At 41.6% G+C, this 20736-nt stretch overlaps 1 protein-coding gene across 3 annotated transcripts in view; it reads left to right on the top strand.

The window, feature by feature from the left end:
• The window catches only part of TTC12 (tetratricopeptide repeat domain 12), a 44613-nt gene that overhangs the window by 14781 nt on the left and 9096 nt on the right, over positions 1–20736 (top strand). For all 3 annotated transcript variants that reach the window (XM_011365383.2, XM_023533747.1, XM_011365382.2), the window contains 8 exons: positions 1761–1820; positions 6682–6753; positions 10755–10815; positions 11254–11442; positions 12631–12700; positions 13545–13633; positions 15677–15845; positions 20284–20376. In XM_011365383.2, coding sequence (XP_011363685.1) covers positions 1761–1820; positions 6682–6753; positions 10755–10815; positions 11254–11442; positions 12631–12700; positions 13545–13633; positions 15677–15845; positions 20284–20376 — 803 coding nt within the window. The remainder of the gene's footprint in view (positions 1–1760; positions 1821–6681; positions 6754–10754; positions 10816–11253; positions 11443–12630; positions 12701–13544; positions 13634–15676; positions 15846–20283; positions 20377–20736) is intronic.

Here is a 20736-nt window from a genome sequence, read left to right as displayed (position 1 = left end):
TAGTTCTTTGAAATTACAAGTGAACTGAATTCAGTTTAGCTTGAGTAGACCACGGAATTCTGAGTCAATTCTTTATTTTCCAGATTTTTTTCAATTTTAGGGGATTCCAAAAGAGCGCCCCAAGGCATTTGGCACCAAGGGCTCATGGCGATTGATGGCCTGACTTGTAAATGTCAGCCTACTTCCTGTGTCTCTTCCTTCTTGCTCTGCTCATGAGGAAAGAAGCACAACTTTTTCCTTTTTTTTTTTTTTTTTGGTAACAGCTTTATTGAAATATAATTGACGTATAATTCACCCATTTAAAGTGTACAATTCAGTAGGTTTTAGTATACTCACAGAGTTGTACAACAATCACTGCAGCCAATTTTAGAACATTCTTGTTATCCCAAAAAGAAACCCTTTAAGCATTTCACCACGAACCCCTGTACTGCCCCACCCCCAGTCCTAGGCAACCACTAATCTATAGTAAGTGTAATTGCTGCAACTTTCAGCAAAATAACATATAATGAAACCAGTTTTACCACAGGCTAATTGATGTAGAAACAAGAGTTAAGTTCCTATGGCTTTTTATCAACGTAATAATGAAATGACATTGAACAAAACGATGTTATTTCATGACTTGCTGTACCTTCTGTCTCTACATATAATCTGCCTATTCTGGACATTTCATATAAATGAAATCATATAATATTTTTCCTTTTTTGTCTGGCTCCTTTAATATAATGTTTTCAAGGCCCGTCCATGTCGTAATATATATTTATTGCTGCATAATGTAACATTGCATGGCTATATCACATTTTATTTATCCATTCATCCGTTGATGGACATGTGAATTGTTTCTACTTTTTGACCATTATGAATAATGCTTCTGTGAACATTTGTGTACCAGTTTAATTTTTTGTGAACATATGTTTACAATCCTCTTGGGTATCTACCCAGGAGTGGCATTGCTGGATCATATGGTATGGTAACTCAATGTTTAGTCTTTTGAGAAACTGCCAGATTGTTTTCCATAATGGCTACATCATTTTACATTCCCACCAGCTGTGTATGAGGGTTCCAATTTTTCTACATTCTTGCCAACATCTGTTATTATCTTTTTGATTCCCTTTATCATTTGGTTTCCTCCTGGAATATTCACAGGGAGACGACTCTAGAAGCTAACTCTACCTTTATAGATGTGTTTTGTGTGCTGGGTATTTTCTTTTGCTTCTCCAAATCTTTCTCTGGCCTGCTCTATACCCTGAGGACTGACCTCTGTGGACTGGCCCCTTGACTTCCCTGCTTTCTAGCTTCCATTTTGGGTTTAGCCAATGAGATCGGAGGAAGGAGGACAGTGACATTGGGTATCTCAGCTTCTCCTCTACTAAAGGCCTCAGGTCCCATCAGGCAGTGCTTTTCACAAAGCTGCCCTCTCCTGTTTTGGTCATTGCTCCTCCTTACGCCCCTGCAGTTCTAGCAGTGGTAATGGCTGTCCAGTGTTGCTAGCCCTGGAATTTTGTAGCATTCCTGTTGGTTTCCCTTGCCCTCACCTTGTAAATAGTCCCTTTATTAAACTCTTCTTGGCTACCATCTGAGCATGAGTATGCCACCTGTTTCCTGCAGGGACCCTGACTGATACTGATAGGGACCCTGACTGATACTGATAGGGACCAGTTATTTCTCATCATCATTCTACTGTTCAGCTGCTCTTTCTGTGTTAACTAAGGACTGCTTGATACTGGGTTGTGTGTGAATATCCGCTATTTGTGTCATTACAGGCTTATATAAAACTTGGGGACTACCAGAAGGCACTAGTGGATTGTGACTGGGCTCTGAAGGTAAGAAGAAATTTCCTTTTCCACATTATGGAGTTGGGCTTCCCTGGGCCAGAATAGAGGGGAAACTACCAGTGTATCATGCGGGGAAAGGGTACCGGTTCTGCGATCAGAGCCTCAGTTTCCTCATCTGTAAAATGGGTAGAGTAGAATTGCTTTGAGGGTTATGACAGTATACATAAAACACTTAGCTCTTAGTACTCCAGAGAAGCTGCTGTTAATATCGGTTTTCAAGGCTTATATTGCAGCGACTCATCCTTTGCTGTTGTGTTATCAGACGTTTGCTTCATGTGATAGTGGTGATGCCTCCTCTTTCCAGAGCCAACCATGGGCACTTGTTTCTACAGTGTCATTTATCCTCTTCAGTTAGTGCTTTTTCTTTCCAGCTCTAATAATTTATAAATGTATTATAGCATCCTCTATTTGTAGAGGATTAATCAGAAAAAAGAATTCCTGTTGTTCAGCCTGAATACTCGTCAGTCCTCAGGCAGACAGCACGATACTGTGCATGGTGTTTCCTCCAAAATTTACCAAAATAGACAATCAGAGATGGGGAGAAGTAAGGTGAAAATATTCAAAGAGTTTTTAAAAGAGAAGTGCCATGATCACGTCTTAGGAATATTATTTCAGATGAGGAAATATCTAAATAATCCTTAATCCATTCCCCTAAATTACTCTATGATAGGGGCTTTAACTAAATAACCCAAACCAGTGCTGCCCATACTTTTTCGCTGAAGTGCTGCTAGCGGAACAAATATGAGCCCCTAGAGGATCTAGAAGCAGAGAGCATGGAATTTCTTTTTAGACATGTGTTTTATCCTAAGAATCCTTGTGAATTTTGCATTGTACTCCATAAAATTTATGTTCGTCTTCATATATCCATATTATTTTAGATAACTCACAATCAAGTAAAGTTGAAGTGACAGGAGAACAGGCCATGTTTACCTTGTGACACGATTCCCCCAGTACAGCACACCTACCCTAGCTGAATGAACACATGGCCCAAAACAAGAGCACATTTTGATAGCAACATATTGGCCACACCTACTTCCTTATTTTTTAATAAGAGGGTAAGCTAGGGAAATGGGTGAATTAGAAATTCACCTTTACTAATAACAGTTTATAAAACACTAGAAATCGTCCAAAACTGCCATCTGGAGTGCTTAATTTCTTTATCTTTTAGGCAGTGTGATGGCAAATCCTGTCCCGTTGCGTCCTGATAGTCTTTAAGTTACAGGAACCGCCGAACGCTGACGACATCAGGTTCTTCACAGTTCCAGCATAGAACCACTAACCTGCTTTGTCACATTATTTGATTCTGATTTCTTTTCCTACCATCATTCAGCAGAGGCAAGGATGTTTTCCTCAATTGTTCTAACAATAACAGCAAAAGCCACCATTTGCTGCTTGCTGGCCATGAGCTGTCTCATTTGAGCCTCACAACAGTCTATTCTGTTATGTTCAATACCACCGTTATCCTTATTTTTCTGACATGGAAACCTAGCCTCAGAGATTAATTAAGTAACCTATGTAGGATCACACGGCTAATGTTGATCTAACTGTAAACTGGTTCTTTGAACCGTCTGCTAAAACAGCCTCTCCACTGAAAACTTAAACCCCACAACCCCTGGCCGGGGGTCTCTCTTCATGGGACTGCCAGGAGTATCTTTTCTTATCTGAAAAGGGCCAAAGAAGTAGGCACGCCATTGTGCTGATTCATGATAATACACTGGTTTGTTCCCAAATGTTAATTGAAACACAATGTAATTAATAATGAAGCCGGGGCAAAGCAAGTTCAGCAGAGCTGACATTAAAAAATGCTGACACTCAGTAGCCAATCTCGTTAAGCGCCCAGTGAGGCTCTCAGTTGAAGAGGTTTAAATAAACACTTGGAGAGATGGAAAAAATGGATAAGGAGTTCTAAAAAACTAACAATGGTTAGCCCTATGTAAAAGCTGTGAGTTAAAAGTTTCACTCTCTTTAAAAGTAATATATCAATAATGACTGTCATTGGCACTGCATTATTAATAGCATTAGTACTTTTATGCCAGTTTAATATTTTTTGACACTCCAAATTGGCAGAGACAAGCCCATGTGGTGCTATTTCAAGACTGATGTTCCTCGTCAGGGAAGATAAGGCAGCAAAGCTGATTTCAATTAGGATCAGAATCATTTCTTTCTCAGCAGAACACTTCCTGCACAATAAAATACATCATCCTTTGAAGGCAGGATTCCTTTTAAGGGGATGTGGGGTTCAACCGTGATAATCCTGATGAGGATTGACACATGGTCAAGAAAGAAAAGGGAGAAAATCCATTAGCAGCCCTTTGCCTCAGTGTACGAGGGAAGTGTAGTCACAACAACACCCCTTCACAGTGACAGTGACTTGGACAGGGCTCCGAGGCTCGGGCCTGTTTCCCCCTGTTGTAACCCCAGTTTTCTGCTAGTGACAGCTCTGTGAACGTTTGGCTTTCATGAGCCACAGTGCTGGAGTTCTCCCTTCCCCTGACCGTTCCTTTCCTGCCTCCTCAATTCCACCCTTTGTGAATTCCCCGGGGTTCAGTCCTCGGCTCTCTGCCTTTCTTCTCTCTGCAGTTTCTCCCTCAAAGTTCTAGTTTCCTCTCATGGGTTCAACTCTCATCTCTTCAAATGGCTCTCATAACTACTCCCTCAGTCCCCACCACCCCCTGGGCTCCAGAGCTGCATTTCGGCCGCCTCCCTGGGCATCATCTGAAACATGGTACGTCTAGAAACAATTTCTTCATCTTCCCACTCATCCTTCCCCACTACCTGCCCTGACTTACCTCTTTCTGCTAATGGCACATGATGTCCCCCAGGCATCTGAACCCCAACCTTTTGATTTGACATGCTCCTTCCCCCTTATCATTGATGATTATTTGATGCTGGTTAATTCTCTCTTTGACATAGCTCTGGTGTCTGCATTTTCCTTTCTCTCCCAGCATCAGCAGGACGTCAGACGTTAGCCCCTCATTCTAAGCGATTGCTTTGGTCCCCTCACTTATTTCCCTGCCTTTCCCTCCTCTAGTCAGTTCTGCACGCTGCCTCCAGTTCCACTTTCCCACACACGACCATTGATCACTCGCCCTCCTCTAGACTGGTATTCAAGGTCTCCCCGTGAAGCCTTTGTCTAACTCACCCCTTCCATCCTGATCTCCCCTCCACCCAGCACCTTCCCCTTGGACTGGACCTCTACTGAAGCCCCAGCAGCCCCTCTCCGACCTCTGGGACTTCCTTGCTCAACCCATTCTCCCTTCATCTTTCTCTTTTCAACTCTCCGTACCATTCAAGGTCCAGCTCTGATTCCTCCTTCAAGCCCTTTGTCAGACTGTATTTCTTCAGAGTGCATTTCCTCTACTGAACTGCTATAGCACTTTTCTAAAGGAGATTTGGTATAATTTTTAAGCCTTTGGGACCTGGAATCGAATGGCCAGATTTTAAATCCCAGCTCTTCTACTTAGTATCTGTGTATCATGTACCTTGAACCTCTCCAACCCTTCATTTCCTCATCTATAAAACGAGAATAACAACTGTACTTCATAGAGTTGTTACAAGGTTTATATGAGAAATTCATATGAACTACATGGAAAGGACCGAGGACCAATTAACACACGATTATTATTGTTGCTTTTACTACTGCCATTCACTTAGCAACAAGTCAGGAAATGACACTCACGAAAATGCATATGTAAGAGGCTCTCCAATAACAATTATTGCTCCCTCCTCTATTGTTATTTAGCTTTTCTTTAAACTCTCTCTTTTGCCTTGAAATGGATTGCTATTATAACTGCAGCAGTAGTAATGATACCATATCACCTGGTGCTGCACTAGTGTTTTTATAAGCTTTTCCTCCTCACAGCAACCTGAGAGAGAAACGCTATTACTATCTTCACTGTCCAAGGTGAGGAAAATGAGCATCCGAAAAGTGAGGTGGCCTAGCCAACATCCCACTTCTGGTGAGAGGCAGAGCAGGGGGTCACCCAGGACTTTTTAGACTCATGAACTTCACTCTCAATCTATTTAAATCTAAACCCCTGAAGATCATCTGACCCAGCACAGTGCCTTGTACATAAAAGGGGTTCAATTACTTAACTGTATATTTTAAATTATAGTTTATGTCTTTGTGCCAAATCATTCCCTCTGGAGTTATAATACTTAGGGGCAGATAGAGGCAGGGCCCCCTGTGCACATGGTACAGTCTCAGCCTTGAGTTTCAACCCTGCCTTTAGAGGCGGGAATCCCTCCTGACCTTAAAGGATAAGAGTATAAGCTCCCAGTATATATGTTGTGGTTTATTTCAGAGGAGGAACTTCCCAAGCCTACTGAGATGTAATAGTAACCTCAGCTGTCTGCCCTGAGTAAATTTGCCTCTCTTCTAATAAACTAGTGGTTCTCAAACTTGGCTGCACATTTACATCACTTGGAGAGTTTTTAAAAATATCGATGCCTGGGCCCTGCCCCAAAGTATGATTTAATTGGCCTGGGGTTCAGTCTGGCCATCAGGATTTTTATAAGCCTCTCAAAGTAATTCTCATGTTCCACCAAGGTCAAGAGCTCTCCTAAGCTAAGGGTTTCTAGTATGTTTCCTGATTGAGTGTCATTAAATGGAAATGAATACTGACAAGTATCATTAATTAATTTGATAGAGGAGAGTTTTCCTGTGTATCCAGGCTCCTTTCAAGCATCAATTAGTTTGGTCACAGAGTCACGGATAAGTTTTAGGTGTCAACTCTGGGAGCTGTCCTGAGAACACAGCTCGGCCTTAACTCTATTAGCTAGGCATTTAGAGGGTGCTGATGACTTCAAATCTTCTGAAACATCTGATTAGTCATTCTCTTTTATGCAGTGTGATGAAAAATGCACAAAAGCATATTTCCACATGGGAAAAGCCCACTTGGCCCTAAAGAACTACAGTGTGGTAAGTCCTTAAAAGAATGTGACATGTTTGATCGCAGAGTGATACTTCAGACATCTCAGAGGAGAACCATGTTCCTCCAAATTGATTAGATATTAATCCACCTTTTAATATTGTCCAGGGCAAATCTTAAGATCTTAGAGTTGGGAAGGATGTTTAGTGTCACCTAGTACAGCCCCACCTGCTGTGGAACCCTTTCTGCAATATCTTCTACCAGTGTTCATTCAGCCCCGAGAGGAGCATCTCTAGAGAGAAAGAACAAAGCAAAAAGATAAAAACAAAATTCACTTGTAATCTTATCATCCAAAAGGAGTCACACAGATATATATGCACACTAAGATATTATATATTGTTAATAGTGGCTTTTTTGAGCTATCATTCACATACTAACCAATTCATCTATGGAAAATATACAATTCAGTGGTTCTAGTGTAGTTACAACATTGTGCAACCATCATCACAGTCAATTGGAGAACATTTTTGTCACTTCCTCAAAAAGCCCTAAGCCCATTAGAAGTCACTCCCCATCTGTCCTCCCCAACCTCAACCCTGGACTATCTACTTCCGTCTCTATACATTTGCCTATTCTAGACTTTTCATATAAAGAGAAATATACACTATGTGGTCTTTTGTGAATGGCCTCTTTCACTGAGCATAATGTTTGCAAGGTCCCTCCATGTTGTGATACATATCAGTACTTCGTTCCTTTTATTGCTGTATAATATTCCATTGTCTGGATATACCACATTGTATTTATCCGTTCATCAGTTGACGACCACCTGGGTTGTTTCCACTTTTGACTATTATGAACATCCGTGTATAAGTTTTTGTGTGGACATATGTTTACAATCCTCTTGAGTATTTATCTATGAGTGGAACCGCTAAGTCATATGATAACTCAATTTTAACTTTGGAAAAACTGCCAGAGTGTTTTCCAAAGTGGCTGCACTGTTTTACATTCCTACCAGCAGTGTATGGTCCAATTTCTCCATATTCTGTACAGTATTTGTTATTATGTGTCTTTTTTATTATAGCCATTCTAGTGAGTGTGAAGTGGTATATCATTGTTTTGATTTGCATTTCCCCGATGGCTAATGATGTTGAGCATTTTTTTCATATGCTTATTGGCCATTTGCATATCTTCTTTGAAGAAATGTCTCTTCAGATCCTTTGCCATAGTTGTATTCTGGATACAAGTTTCTTATTGTATAAATGAGTTGCAAATATTCCTACCACTCTTTGTGCTGTCATTTCACTTTCTTGATGGTGTCTTTTGTAGAACAAAATTTTTAAATTTTGATATAGTATAAATTACCTATATTTTTCTTTGATTGCTTTTGGTGTCATATCTAAGAAAACATTGCCTAATCTAAGATTTACGTAGTTTTCTTCTAAGAGATTTATAGCTTTAACTGTTACATTTAGATCTCTGACCACTTTGAGTTAATTTTTATATGGTGTGAGGGAGAGTTCCAGCTTCATTCTTGTACATGTGAATATCCAGTCATCCCAGCACCATTGTCGAGGAGACTCTATTCTGTCTCCCACTGAGTGATTTTTACACCCTTGTCAAAAAAAATCAACTGATTATAAATGTATAAGTTTATTTCTGGACTCTCGATTGATCTATATGTCTGTTCTTATGCCTATACCACATTGTCTTGATTCCTACAGCTTTATAGTAAATTTTGAAATTGGGAATCGTGAGTCTTCTAACTTTGCTTTGCCTTTTCAAGATTGTTTTAGCTATTCTGGGTCCCATGATTACCAGATAAATTTCAGGATTGGCTTGTCAGTTTCTATAAAGAAGCCAGATGGAATTTTGATATCAATCATATTGAATCTGTAGATCAGTTTGGAGAGTATTACCATCTTAACAATATTAGGTCTGTCAATCTCTGAACATGAGATGTCTTTATGTTTATATTTTATTTTAAAAAAGAAATTGCCTCCTGATGTACATTTTTTAAAACTGTATTTTCTTTGTTGGATTTTAATTCTAAAAGTAGTACAGGCTTATTGTAATAAGGTCACCAAAATCTGTTCACTCATTTGTTTATTCATTTACACTCAGTAAATATATGTTGCATGCTTCCTATATTCCAGGCACTGTCCTAGGCAAGGATTACAGTAATGAACAAAACAAAATCCTTGATTTAACTAAACTTCATTCTTGGGATAGAGGTGGCCAGGAGACAAAAACCAAATAAGTAGACATGTAGTATGTTGAGTAGAAAACTAAACAGGAATCAGTGAAGGTGAGGGTTTTATGTAGGATGGTCAAGGAGGGCCTCTCTAAAGGAAAGGAGGAAGTAAAGTGAGCAAGACATGTGGCTATATAATGGAGGAGTGGTTCAGGTGAAGGGAAGCAAGGAAGAGAGTGATAAGAGTGAGGTCAGGCAGGTGATGACATGTGCGCGGGGACTGATCCCCTAGGGCCTTATAGACTTTGGAAAGACCTTGGCTTTTACTTTGTGGTCAAATGCTCTACCCCCGAGCTATACCCCCCTCCTTGGCTTTTACTTTGAGTGAGCCGGGAGCCATTGGAAAGTTTTGAGTAAAGGAGCAAAATGATCTCACTCATGTTTTAAAGGATCACTCTGCTATATTGAGAATATTATTTTGGATGGTAAAAAAAGAACAGAGAACCAGTCAGAAGGCTTTTGCAACAAATTATCCAAGTAAGGTGATGATGATTTGGACCAGGCTGGTGATGATGGAGGTGATGAGAAGTGACTGAATTCTGGATATACACTAATGGTGAAGCCAACAGGAGCTGTCGATAGATTAGATCTAGGGCTAAAAAGAAGTTGGATACAGGGTCATTATCTTAGTCTACTTGAGCTGCTATAACAAAATACCATAGACTGAGTGGCTTAAACAACAAACATATATTTCTCACAGTTCTGGAGGCGAAGAACTCTCAGATCCAGACACCACAGGTTTGGCATCTGATAAGGGCCTGCTTCCTAGTTCATAAACAGAAGGACAGAAGGGTGAGAGAGCTCACTGGGGTCTTTTTAATAAGGGTTCTAATCTCATTCATGCAGGCTCCACCCTCATGACCTAATCACTTCCCAAAGGCCCCATCTCCTAATGTATCACATTAGGGGTTAGGTTTCAACATATAAATTTTGGGGGCACACAAACATTTAGTCTATAGCAGTTACCATGTTTGATATGTACGATTCTATTCTGCAACACTATTCTCTGTTGTAATGTGATGTTTTTGTTTTTGTTTGCAGTTTATTTCTTAATCCTAATCTAGATAAGCCTTGAGCCTTCAATATGTCTCAGAACTATTTTTTTCTGAGCTTTTTCTGTTGTTACCTGGTTGTATTATGCTCCAGGCAGTTCTTGATATTCCTGAGAATGGTACTGCCCTAAACCCAGCATCATCACACCCTATGAACTAGAATCTCTCTCTCTTTTTCCAGAAACTTTCTATCGAACAAGTTCCCTTCATTCTCAAGTTTTCTAGCTGTCTCTTATACAGCCAGAATGGACCCCTTACTGGCTCTCTTTGTGGCTTTGTATGTTTAAGTAGGTAGTTCTTGTTTCCTGTGCCCAAGTCTCTGTCAACAGCGTCTCTAGCTTTATTTATTTCCTTACTCCCTAAGGGCATATCTGACAGGTAGCCTCCTGTTCTCTCTCAGTGCAAATATCATATCTAAATTTTGCATTCACCTTATGATTATTTTTATCCCAGCCAGACTTGATCCACAGGAATTTAAGACTGGATATTTTCCAGGCTGTATCTGACAACACTATTTTTTTTAAAATAAATTTTGAAATAATACCTGCTGCCCCACAGAACAAGAGGAGCCTAAACAAAATGTCAAATGCATACTATATTCCCATGCTTACCTCCTATGCTAGGAGCAGGAGGAGGCTGGGAGGAAATAATGAAGAAGCCAAGCCCTGTGATACCCAGTGTCTTTTTTTTGTAATCACCTAATTACCCCCTAAACACTTGTCAAGGTCTCATTTTTTTCTTTTTCCAGTCTAGAGAGTGTTTTCAGAAGATCTTAGAAATAAACCCCCAGCTGCAGACACAGGTGAAAGGTGAGACCATTCCCGCTGATGTTCTTCACTTGAATTCCACTTTCCCTTTGTGTTCCGGCCTTAGGCTACCTTCCATACCGCACTTGGCCACAAAGCCACAGCCTCGCCATGCCTACATAGCCAAGTCCTCTACGTTAACAGGCTGCCCTGCAACTCTTTCCTTTGTTTTCCAACTCAAGTCTTTGCCTTCCTTCTTTCTACACCCTCCTCCATATACTTACAGGGAATAATGTTGTCCTTGAAGCCCCAAGGCGGTTTAAGGTTCTGGGTTTACACTGTACACTAGTCCTGGAGCTTTCCTTGCTGAAGACAAGTTTGAAATATTTTAATGTGTTATACGTCCCATCCTCTAAAAAAGTTACTCTTTGATAATGTTGATGTTAGAGTTTCGTTTTGTCCTGTTTTGTTTTTGTTCTGTTTTTCTTCTTGGTTTGCTAGATTACCTGAATCAAGTAGATCTTCGGCAGAAAGCAGACCTCCAAGAGAAGGAAGCCCATGAATTGCTGGATTCAGGAAAGAACACAGCCGTCACAACCAAGAATCTCCTGGAGACTCTTTCCAAGCCTGATCAGAACCCCTTGTTCTATGCAGGAGGGATTGAAATCCTGACTGAAATGATGAAAGACTGTAAGCCAGAGATGTGTGTGACCTCATGAATATTGTCAGTGTAAGGGACAGAGTTTAGAGGTCTGCCCTTATGAGGCAAAGAATCCCTTCTTTCCACAAATGTAGGATGAAGACTTACTATAATGTAGGTGGTAAAGGGAATACATAAGAAATAGACCCCCATCCCAGTTCCATCCTCTCCTCAGAGCATGGCTACACTCAACACACATACAGTAAACACCACACACACACAATACAACGCAGACACACAGCACACACTCATTCCATGTATACTTACATCACATACACACACAGCATGCACTCACATCATATCTACTTATATACACCATACACATACATACACACATACACATAACATATATCACACATACTTTTGTCACATAACACACACCACACATATTTACCCCTCACATGTGCTCTCCATACGTCCTGCACAAATACACACACCTTTTGCATACCTCACACATACCCCATATACACACCAAACACCCTGTACCACCCCAACAAATCTCCCCTTAACTACAGGGGAATGGAAGATAGAATTTTGTACTATTAAACTATAATGTTCACCCCAGTTAACACATAATGGTTGCCTAAGACATGTAAATAGTTTCAGAGCAAACATCAGCTCCTAAGGAGAGCCATACTGTCCTCTTTTAGCAGTTCTTATAAACACCGATACCAGGCCTTAAACCATTTTTGTGACTCAGTGACAGGATGTCGTTTATACAAATGGAGTTTCTTGCTTCCCTTCAGTATACAATGGAGGGTACTTAAATATTCCCTTCAGTAGTTTCTTGGAAATTAGAGGCTCCTCTCTAGAGGAGCTTCAAAGTAAATATTTAAGAAGAGATAGATATGCCAGTTCTTCCTAGAGGTTAAGCAGCTTCTGGAGACTAAAGATTACAAAATGATGAATTGTCAAAAAACCCACAGGGCTACCAGGCTTAGTCCTCCTTCTCTGAGCAGGATGTCCCTCTCACTGGGGCACCAAGTGGCTGATGACAGCTGTAGGTATTTGTGCAGAATACCTATAGAATGTAAAGGTAGTCGTTTCTGCCCAAACTGTAATTTGGTGACCTTGACATTCCATATTGGGCTTCTCATTATCAGCTGGCTCTGTTACAGCTGCTAGACATCAGCCATCAGTTCAGGAGTCTAATGTGGTTTCCTCTGAATTTTTTTCAGGCACAGAACGAACTTTATTCAGGACACAAAATGGATTCAGTATCATCAGTGGGAATGAGATCATAAGAAGGTAGGAATGTTTGTAAAGACAGCCAGCATCAAAGCAAGGAAGGACAGCCCTTTCTCATGAAATCAGACACTAATCACACAAGCAGAGACTTCACAGGATGGTACCGCCTTCGATCAATATTGGTGGCCCCTTGAAGAAGGCAAAGCTGCTACATGAACACCCCTGAACTTTGAGCCTCAGGTAGTTTGAATTATGCTACAATTAAAAACTTCAGAGAGAGAAAAGGTCAGCAAACTTTCCCAAGTTTTCTTTAAGCACTTCAAGTCACAGAAATGACCATTTCTTGCTGGTTTCCTACCAGTTGCAAGATTGCTACTTGTTCTTTTCTTCTTTTAGAATTTGTTGATCATATCAGGAAATGTGATCAGCTGAGTCCTGGCTTATCCCATTTATAATTTCATCTGAAGTAAAACCTATATAGTAGGAGGTGGTTTGGTAAATTTATTTTTATCTTATTTTGTGTTTCAGTTCTGGTATAATTCCTGAGGCTTAGAACACCGCTGTAGGTTGGTCACCAGCACATGTTTGCATGCATGAGGTGGCACTTGAATTCTAAGCAGTCTGCTGGGCCACTGTTCATTGCTTGTGGTACGACGATCGCCCACGGCCCCTGGCTCACCACTCGCCCTCTGTGCAGCTCCGACTTCCTCAGCCTGCATCCTTGTCCTGGAGCTCTCAGCTCAGTGCTTAGCAGTCCATTGGTCCTGGTGACCCACAGCTCTGGATTATAAAATTACTTTCCTAACCTCACCATTTGAGGAGCCTGTAGGTGAAATAAAACCAACTGAAAAGAAGATCAAGACCGATTTCCAGTTTCAATATTGCTCACCTTTGTTCATTCTAGGTGCTTTTCCACAGCAGGAAAAGATGCAATGGAAGAGACTGTGTGCGTGTCTGTTCTCAGGCTCTGGCAAGCAGTGTGCAGCGAGAACGGTAGGCCTGGCTCGTCATCATGAATCGATATTAACGTCCATTAATTTGGGAGCTCCATGGGCAGACGTGTTTGTTCTGCTGGAGGCCAGGCCCTGGAGAGTTGATCTCTAGACCTTCGCCAAGAAAAATTGGATAGATCAGAAGCAAGGCCTGCACTGAAGTTATATCCCCTGGGCTCTTACAGCCGCCTTCACCATAGCCCAGGTCACTGTCAGTGTAATGAGTGGTCTCGTTACCTGGGTACTAGCCCTGCTCTATGCAGACTCATAACTTCTGTTCATATGTTGGCAGTAGGGTGGCAGAGTTTTTTCTATCTGCCTAAAAATATTTTTTTTTGTTTTTGGTTTTGTTTTTTTTTCAGACCACAGTACCCATTTTAGCATCATTAGTTTTATTATTGTCCCTGTCGGCATCTTGTAACACTGATTAGTGTGTAACATAGGGATAGCAAAATGCTATGGGGATTTTATTTACCTTGTTAACTCTTAGCTTTTTACATATTAGGATCTTCTTCTGAGGTTCACTAAGCTTTTGTACAATCTTTTATCACTTTTGTGACCTCAGTGTAAATTTAAAAATTTAAGTATTTCCCTTATTTTAAAAAATTGTGTTTTCATAGGAAAATGAGCACAACGATAGCTGTGTCTTCTTTTCACAGGGTTCCTGTGGGGAGCCAGCGATAGAGCTTGTGAATGTAGTTTGTAAACTAGAACATGCTGAACATGAGATAATGTAATATTTTTCCTGATTTAGTAAAGTGGAGGAATCATCTTAAGTTCTAAAAAACTAGAGAATCAGGGACCTCTTTCCTAAAGGGAATTATGCTCAGAATAATATCACTATAGGGTGTTACCTTCCTGGGGAGATGATTTTGCAGGGCCCCCTACAGGCGGGTAAGGGAGGCAGGGCTTGGTGATGATGTGAAGCAGACAAAGCCCTCCTGCAGCCCTGACTTCCTTAGCCGACATCCTACTTTGTGTGAACCTTGGGGTCACATGTTTCTTTAACATCTGAAAATATAGTGTCAGACACTGCCTGTGATGTCAATACTCTATCTCAGATCAGTAAAGTTTTGGTATATCCAACTCAATAAATACACAGCAGTTTTTAAAAAGGACAAGGGAATACCTAAAAGTAAGGACATATATCTTGTTATGTGTGATATGTTGTTAAGGGGGAGAGAGAAGCCACTTGCAGGGTAGGATGTATGGATCATATTTTTAACATTATTCATACGAAGGGTAAATAATATTTCCTTTTGGGAATGGGCTTACCTGAAGGGAATAAGAGAGAAGGGGCCGTTTCATTTTCAGCTTTATTCTCCTTTGTTATTTGAATTGCCTCCAATGAGCTACTTTTCCAGTATAAGCAAAAATATATAAACTAAACAAACCCTGCTCTCTTTCATGGCTTAGCCTCATATTCCAGCTGTACCCCTGCCTGCCTTCAAACGAATTCACGTACCCGGTTAGAAAATGAACCAGGCGAGAGGGGGTAAATCCAATGCCGCCACCCTGGAAATAGTTTATAGTCTAGGAAGGGGGACATGCTTTAATAATGAATGTTCTCGTGATATTCTAGTTTTCTAGAAAGAACTCAAATGGTTGCTCTGGCCATTATTTGAAAATTGATGGTCTAAAGATATTCCATAATTCAGCTGATTTCTTTTCCTTTTCTCACAATTCCAGATATTTACATACGCCAAGGAGCTTTTGACAAGAATAATAATAACAGCTAATGTATGTGTGCCAGTCCCTGCTCTAAGTACTATCATGTATTAACTCGTTTAAGCCTCAGGACAGCTCCGTTAGGCAGATCATCTTCCTCATTTCACTGATGAGGAAACTGAGGAGCACAGGAGTTAATAACTGGGCTAAGGTCATTCGACTAGTCATTCAGACCCAGCAGTCTGGGTCTCAAGTCTGTGGTCTTATACTTCATTATTCCACCTCTCAAATGAGTGGAAAAGAATTGTGTTTCCCATTGGGATGGTTTAATTGCTGTCATAAGATACACAAGGCAGGCAATCCCTGTGTCTTGCAGAGGAAAACCAGCGCCTGCTTGTCACGCGCCCTGACACAGGCAGGCTGCTCTCCTCCCTCTTGGCCTCCGATGTCCTGACCATCCAGGAGCAGAGCCTGGCCCTGCTGCTACAGCTCGCCCAGTCAGAGAACGGCCGGAGCCTGGTCGTTAGCCATCTCGACCTGACCCGGTAAGGCTCTGCTGGCGGGATTGTCCCTGCAGCGTCTCAGATCATCATCACCTGCCACGTTAAGACTGGCCTATCTCCCTTCTCACACCTGACATGAGAGGTGCCATCAGACTTTACTAAGGATCAATAACAGCAAAAGCCTTCGAAAGGAACACTCCTTCATGAGGACCTCCAGGACAGATGCCTGTCTGAACCTAGTATTGTGGATGGATTTGCTTCTCCTGAGTTCATTCCATCTTGGGCGGAGTAGACAACAGCTCTTCCAAAGCCAGATTAGGGACCTAGCTTTAAAATAGGTCATTTGCTTCTGCCCTGTGAGCCTCAGTCCTGGTTCAACACTGTTCCTGTCCTTGCTTTTCTTCTTCATTCCTGTGTGAGGTAATACTGTCTGATCTTGCATATCCTTTCTGGAGCATGGTAGAGTATAAATAATAAAACACATCTCAAATGGCTGTTACACATAGGCCTTCTGTGATAGGATTAGAATGTGCCTCTCTCCTAAGTAGACTTTATAAAAAAAAATACTAAGCCATAGTGATTCTGCCCAGTGCTCTTCAGCCTAAAAATTATTAGTTTGAATATGTGAAATTTTCATTTTCATATTTTAAAAAAAAAGTGCATGTTGGCAATTTCATGTGGGTCATTCAACCTAATAGAAATAGTAGCAATAATTATGGCATGCTTTATAAGTGCTTGATACATAATCTAAAGACAGAATTTGGCTTCTGATTTTTTTTTTTTTTATTATCTCATTTTATCTCTTCTCAGCCTGGGATATAGGCAAGATATACACAGGCAGATGGATCGTTCGCAGAGTTAAATCCCCAAAAGCACACTTTACATTTCGAACAACTCTGCAGTCATTTCTTCAATACCTTCATTACATATTTTTTCATTTGTTTTTGGTCTCTTCGAGTAAATGTAGCTAGAGTTATCATAAGCTTTTTCCCCCTAAGCTATCTTTGAATTGCTTGAGTTTCAATTTTAATTTTTCCCATGTCTTGGGGAGTGGCACTTACGATCTTCCTGTGCAGTTCTTTAGAGAGTCAAAGAAACATCAGCTTATTACCTTTATGCTTGCTATTCTAGTTAATTTCTATCTCCAGTTAAGCCAGAAAGAAATGGAATATGTTCTCCAAAATGAAATGAGATGGTTTGAAGCAAGATAGGACTACACACAGGTCCCATAACCCTCACAAAGCGGCATAATAGTGTATTCCTCCCGGAATGCTTTACCTATATGAGATGTTGAAGGAACAATTGTACGTTGACAGGAACTGAGTGAGGGCCAGCATCACTTTGTGGCAAGCGCTAGGTTTTTAGATGCAAGCAGCCATGAGCCCAGATCTTGTCTTTGTCTACTAATGTGACCCAGGAAAGTTACTTCACCTTGATGAGCCCAGTGTCTCATCTATATCACAGACTTATGATGAAGCCTAAGAGAGCCGGTATATATATGCCAGTTAAGTTGTTTTTTTTTTTTCCCTGTTGCATTCGTACAGAATACTTGACCAAGAGAAGCTGGCCTCATTTTTCTCATAACAAAAAAGACTAAAGATGGCAACAGCTGGTATGGTGACTTAAAGATGTCAGGGTCAAGGTCTTCATCTTCTTTTAACCCATCCATAATGGTCACACAGGCTACCGCAACTCCAAGCATCACAGCCCTCTTTAAAACAGGTTAGCACCAGCCAGGGCTGTCCTTTTTGTTTCTCTTTGGTCAGAATTGTGTCACATGCCACCCCTGGAGGGGAAAATGCTTCCAGCTTCTATAGTAGAGTCAGGCAGGATAAGAGAGAGCATGGTGTCTATGGGGTTTGCCAGCAAACAACGTCTGCCACAGCAAAGAAAGCAGCTAGTGTCATGCCTGATACATGGTGTGGACTCAATAATAACATTTATACTCATTTTCTCTCTTTAGGTTCTGTTGCTCAAGGTCCTAAACTGACCTGAAAGTGCATTTGTGGGTTACACTAGACCATTTTCTGATGGGTGATTCATCTACAGGGACAGATGCTGGTCAGCAGAGCAGAAAATGTGCAACCAAAAAGGAGATGAGAGGGTAAAAAAGGACACCCTGTCCTCTTTAGTCCAGTTAGGATGTGCATTTTGTCACATGGAGAGGAAGTCTAGTTGTTTATGTCTCCCAGGATAAAAACCAAGATGATCTTAGACTGCCAGCTCCTCTTCAATGCTGTGCTATTCAGGTTTATTAGTATTCATCTTCAAGAGTGAAGAAAACAGATTTAAATTGGTAAAGGAAGAATCTGAACTGACTGTAAAATAAGTGATTTTTGACAGCAGGAATCCTGGAATACACTCCTGAGGAAGCTGGGGATTTGCAGAAGCTCGAAGTTACCTAGGACCTTAAAAACAATCCCATCCTGCCCCACCTAGCACCAGCGTTCCCTCTGGGGTATCCCGGGCTGTGCATGATGTCCTTCAGGGATGATTCTAGCGTTTTCATTATATTTTTCTCCATTTAACTGGGATGGGTGCTCTAACAGTTAGTGGACTGGGAGGAGGGCGTCTTTCCCCAGCTAATGAAAGGATATGGCTCTCACTTTATTCAGGACAGTTCTGGTGAATATAAAATTATCTCCTTACACAGACCACAAACTACCACATTCCAGTCTGGCACAGTTCTGCCTCCTTGTATTGAGGCCTCGGTTCAGTCTTTCGCAGACCTTCTGAATGCATCACCTCTCCCACTCTCCAGGGCTTGAGATATCTGAAGACACTGATCTTTTCCAGGTTAAGCACCCTCGTTTCCTCAACCATCCCTCAGACGATGCCAAGCAGTGCCTTCAGAATCCTTCTCGACTTCCAGAATCCTTCTCGAACAAGCTGCTGAGTAAAGCCAGTACCATAGATGTGGGTGACTAGTGCCCACACTCCTAAGAGTCCAATCCGATGAAACCTTTACTGTCTTAATCTTCCATTACTTCTACTGCTTGGTGATATTTGGTCTTGTCAATAGCGTCCTTCTCTAACCCTCTGGCTTTTCTTCTTGGTTCCTTTGTGAGCCCCCTTTGTGCTGTCATCCTTCCAAGTCAGGGACCCCAGGATCCCACCCTTGGTCCACCTCTCATCCATGGCCTTATCATATATAAATCTCTCTCTCTTAAGTGCTAGAAGGAAACATCCTTCTACCACTGTACATCTCTATCTCACTGTCACAAATACTCTAAACTTAGTAAGTCAAAGTGGTTTTTCAAACCGGACCTCTTCCCAAATTTCCTATCTTCATAGGTGGTGGCATTTCTATCCCCCAGTTGCCTTAGCTAGAATCCCGAGAGCTCCCCTGGATGGCTTCCTCCCCACATCTGTAATGAGATGATATATGGTCAGTCCTACCTCCTCAGCATCTCTGGCATTCATTTCCTTCTGAAGCCTTCCTCATCTCCATCATCCCACACCTCCCACCAGTTAGACTCTGTGCCACTTAACATGAGTCTGTTTCTAACATATCACCTAACACAGGGGTCCCCAAACCCTGGGCCATGGTCTGGTACTGATCCGTGGCCTGTTAAGAACCAGGCCGCACAGCAGGAGGTGAGAGGCAGGAGAGCAAGCAAAGCTTCATCTGTATTTGTAGCCGCTCCCCAGCGCTAGTATCGCCGCCTCAGCTCCATCTCAAATCATTAGGCTTTATATTCTCATAGATGCACCAGTCCCTGGTGCCAAAAGGTTGGGGACCGCTGACCTAATACACATGTCACTGTAGGAGATCAGGAGCCCAGTACTGCGTCCCACTCCTACTTCCATTGACCTGGTGCCAGTCAGTCTGTTAGGGCAGCCTGAGACTGCAGTAGTTTTTCTGGGCCACTGCACCAGACTGTTCATAATGGGTTTTCAATTGGCTAATAACCCTTAAATCTTTTTTCATATGAAACAGTTATAAACCAGGTCTCCCAATTCAGTTACTTATACAGAATGTCCAGCCCTAAAAATGGAGGAATTTGAGTTTAACCATATTAAATTTCATCTAATAGATTCGGCAGCCTGTCAAAGTCTCGTGATGTCTTTATTCCATCCCCCATCTCATTAGGGTGCCCTCCCACTTTAGTTATTAGCAGATTAGTAAACATGGCATTTAGATGTCATTCATGTGATTGAACTTGGCCGAGCCAGAGTCATTTGGCAGAAGCACCAAAGATTCCTTCCAAGTTGGCATCTCATAATAGTGAACTTTAGTTAAAACTATTCAACCCCCTGAGACTTCACATTAAGTGGTGGAACCATTCTCATAGGAAAACGTCTGTCTCATTGGGATAGGCAAGGAGCTGGGCCTCCTAGGAGGGCATGGCAAGGCCACTCTTTCTTTCAGCTTCTTTCAGCTGGATGCCGACTCTTTCCTGGTCTCCAAAGTCTCCTTGTCGAGGATGCTGTCAGTTGGAGGACAACTCACTCTGAAATAGTTATGGATTTTTTACAGGTTGTTGGAAGCCCTGGTGTCATTTCTCAAGTTCTCAGATAAGAAGGCCAACTCAGCCATGGGACTGCTCATAGACTTGGCTCTGGAAGAAAGGTAATTTTTGTTTCCAGAAATTGACATTTCTTCAGCCTTTGTTGAACTGTCTGATCTGTTAAAATGTACAGCATACAGGGAAGCTAAACCAGCTGAGCATCACAAGGTTCACTGAGTAGGAGGGCTGATGCCTTCCAGTGGGGCTGTGGTTGGCCACTGTTGTTCCAGTCCCCCTGGCTGGAGGGGGACCCAATCCTCAATGAATTTGGAAGCAATAATGTACTTAAAACAGTACTTCTCACAGTAAGCAAGCCTACTGTGTGTTGGAGAAGCTTCTTCCCCTTAATCAGAGCCTAATAGGAATTGCCTAGCAAATGTATACTGAATAAATGTGAGTGAGAGGGGGAGAATTCACGGTAA

This window comes from Pteropus vampyrus, unplaced genomic scaffold (genome assembly GCF_000151845.1).
Source record: "Pteropus vampyrus isolate Shadow unplaced genomic scaffold, Pvam_2.0 Scaffold110, whole genome shotgun sequence".
Lineage (NCBI taxonomy): Eukaryota > Metazoa > Chordata > Mammalia > Chiroptera > Pteropodidae > Pteropus > Pteropus vampyrus.
The sequence above is the reverse complement of the archived record's forward strand: the minus strand, read 5'-3'. Positions and strand labels throughout refer to the sequence as shown.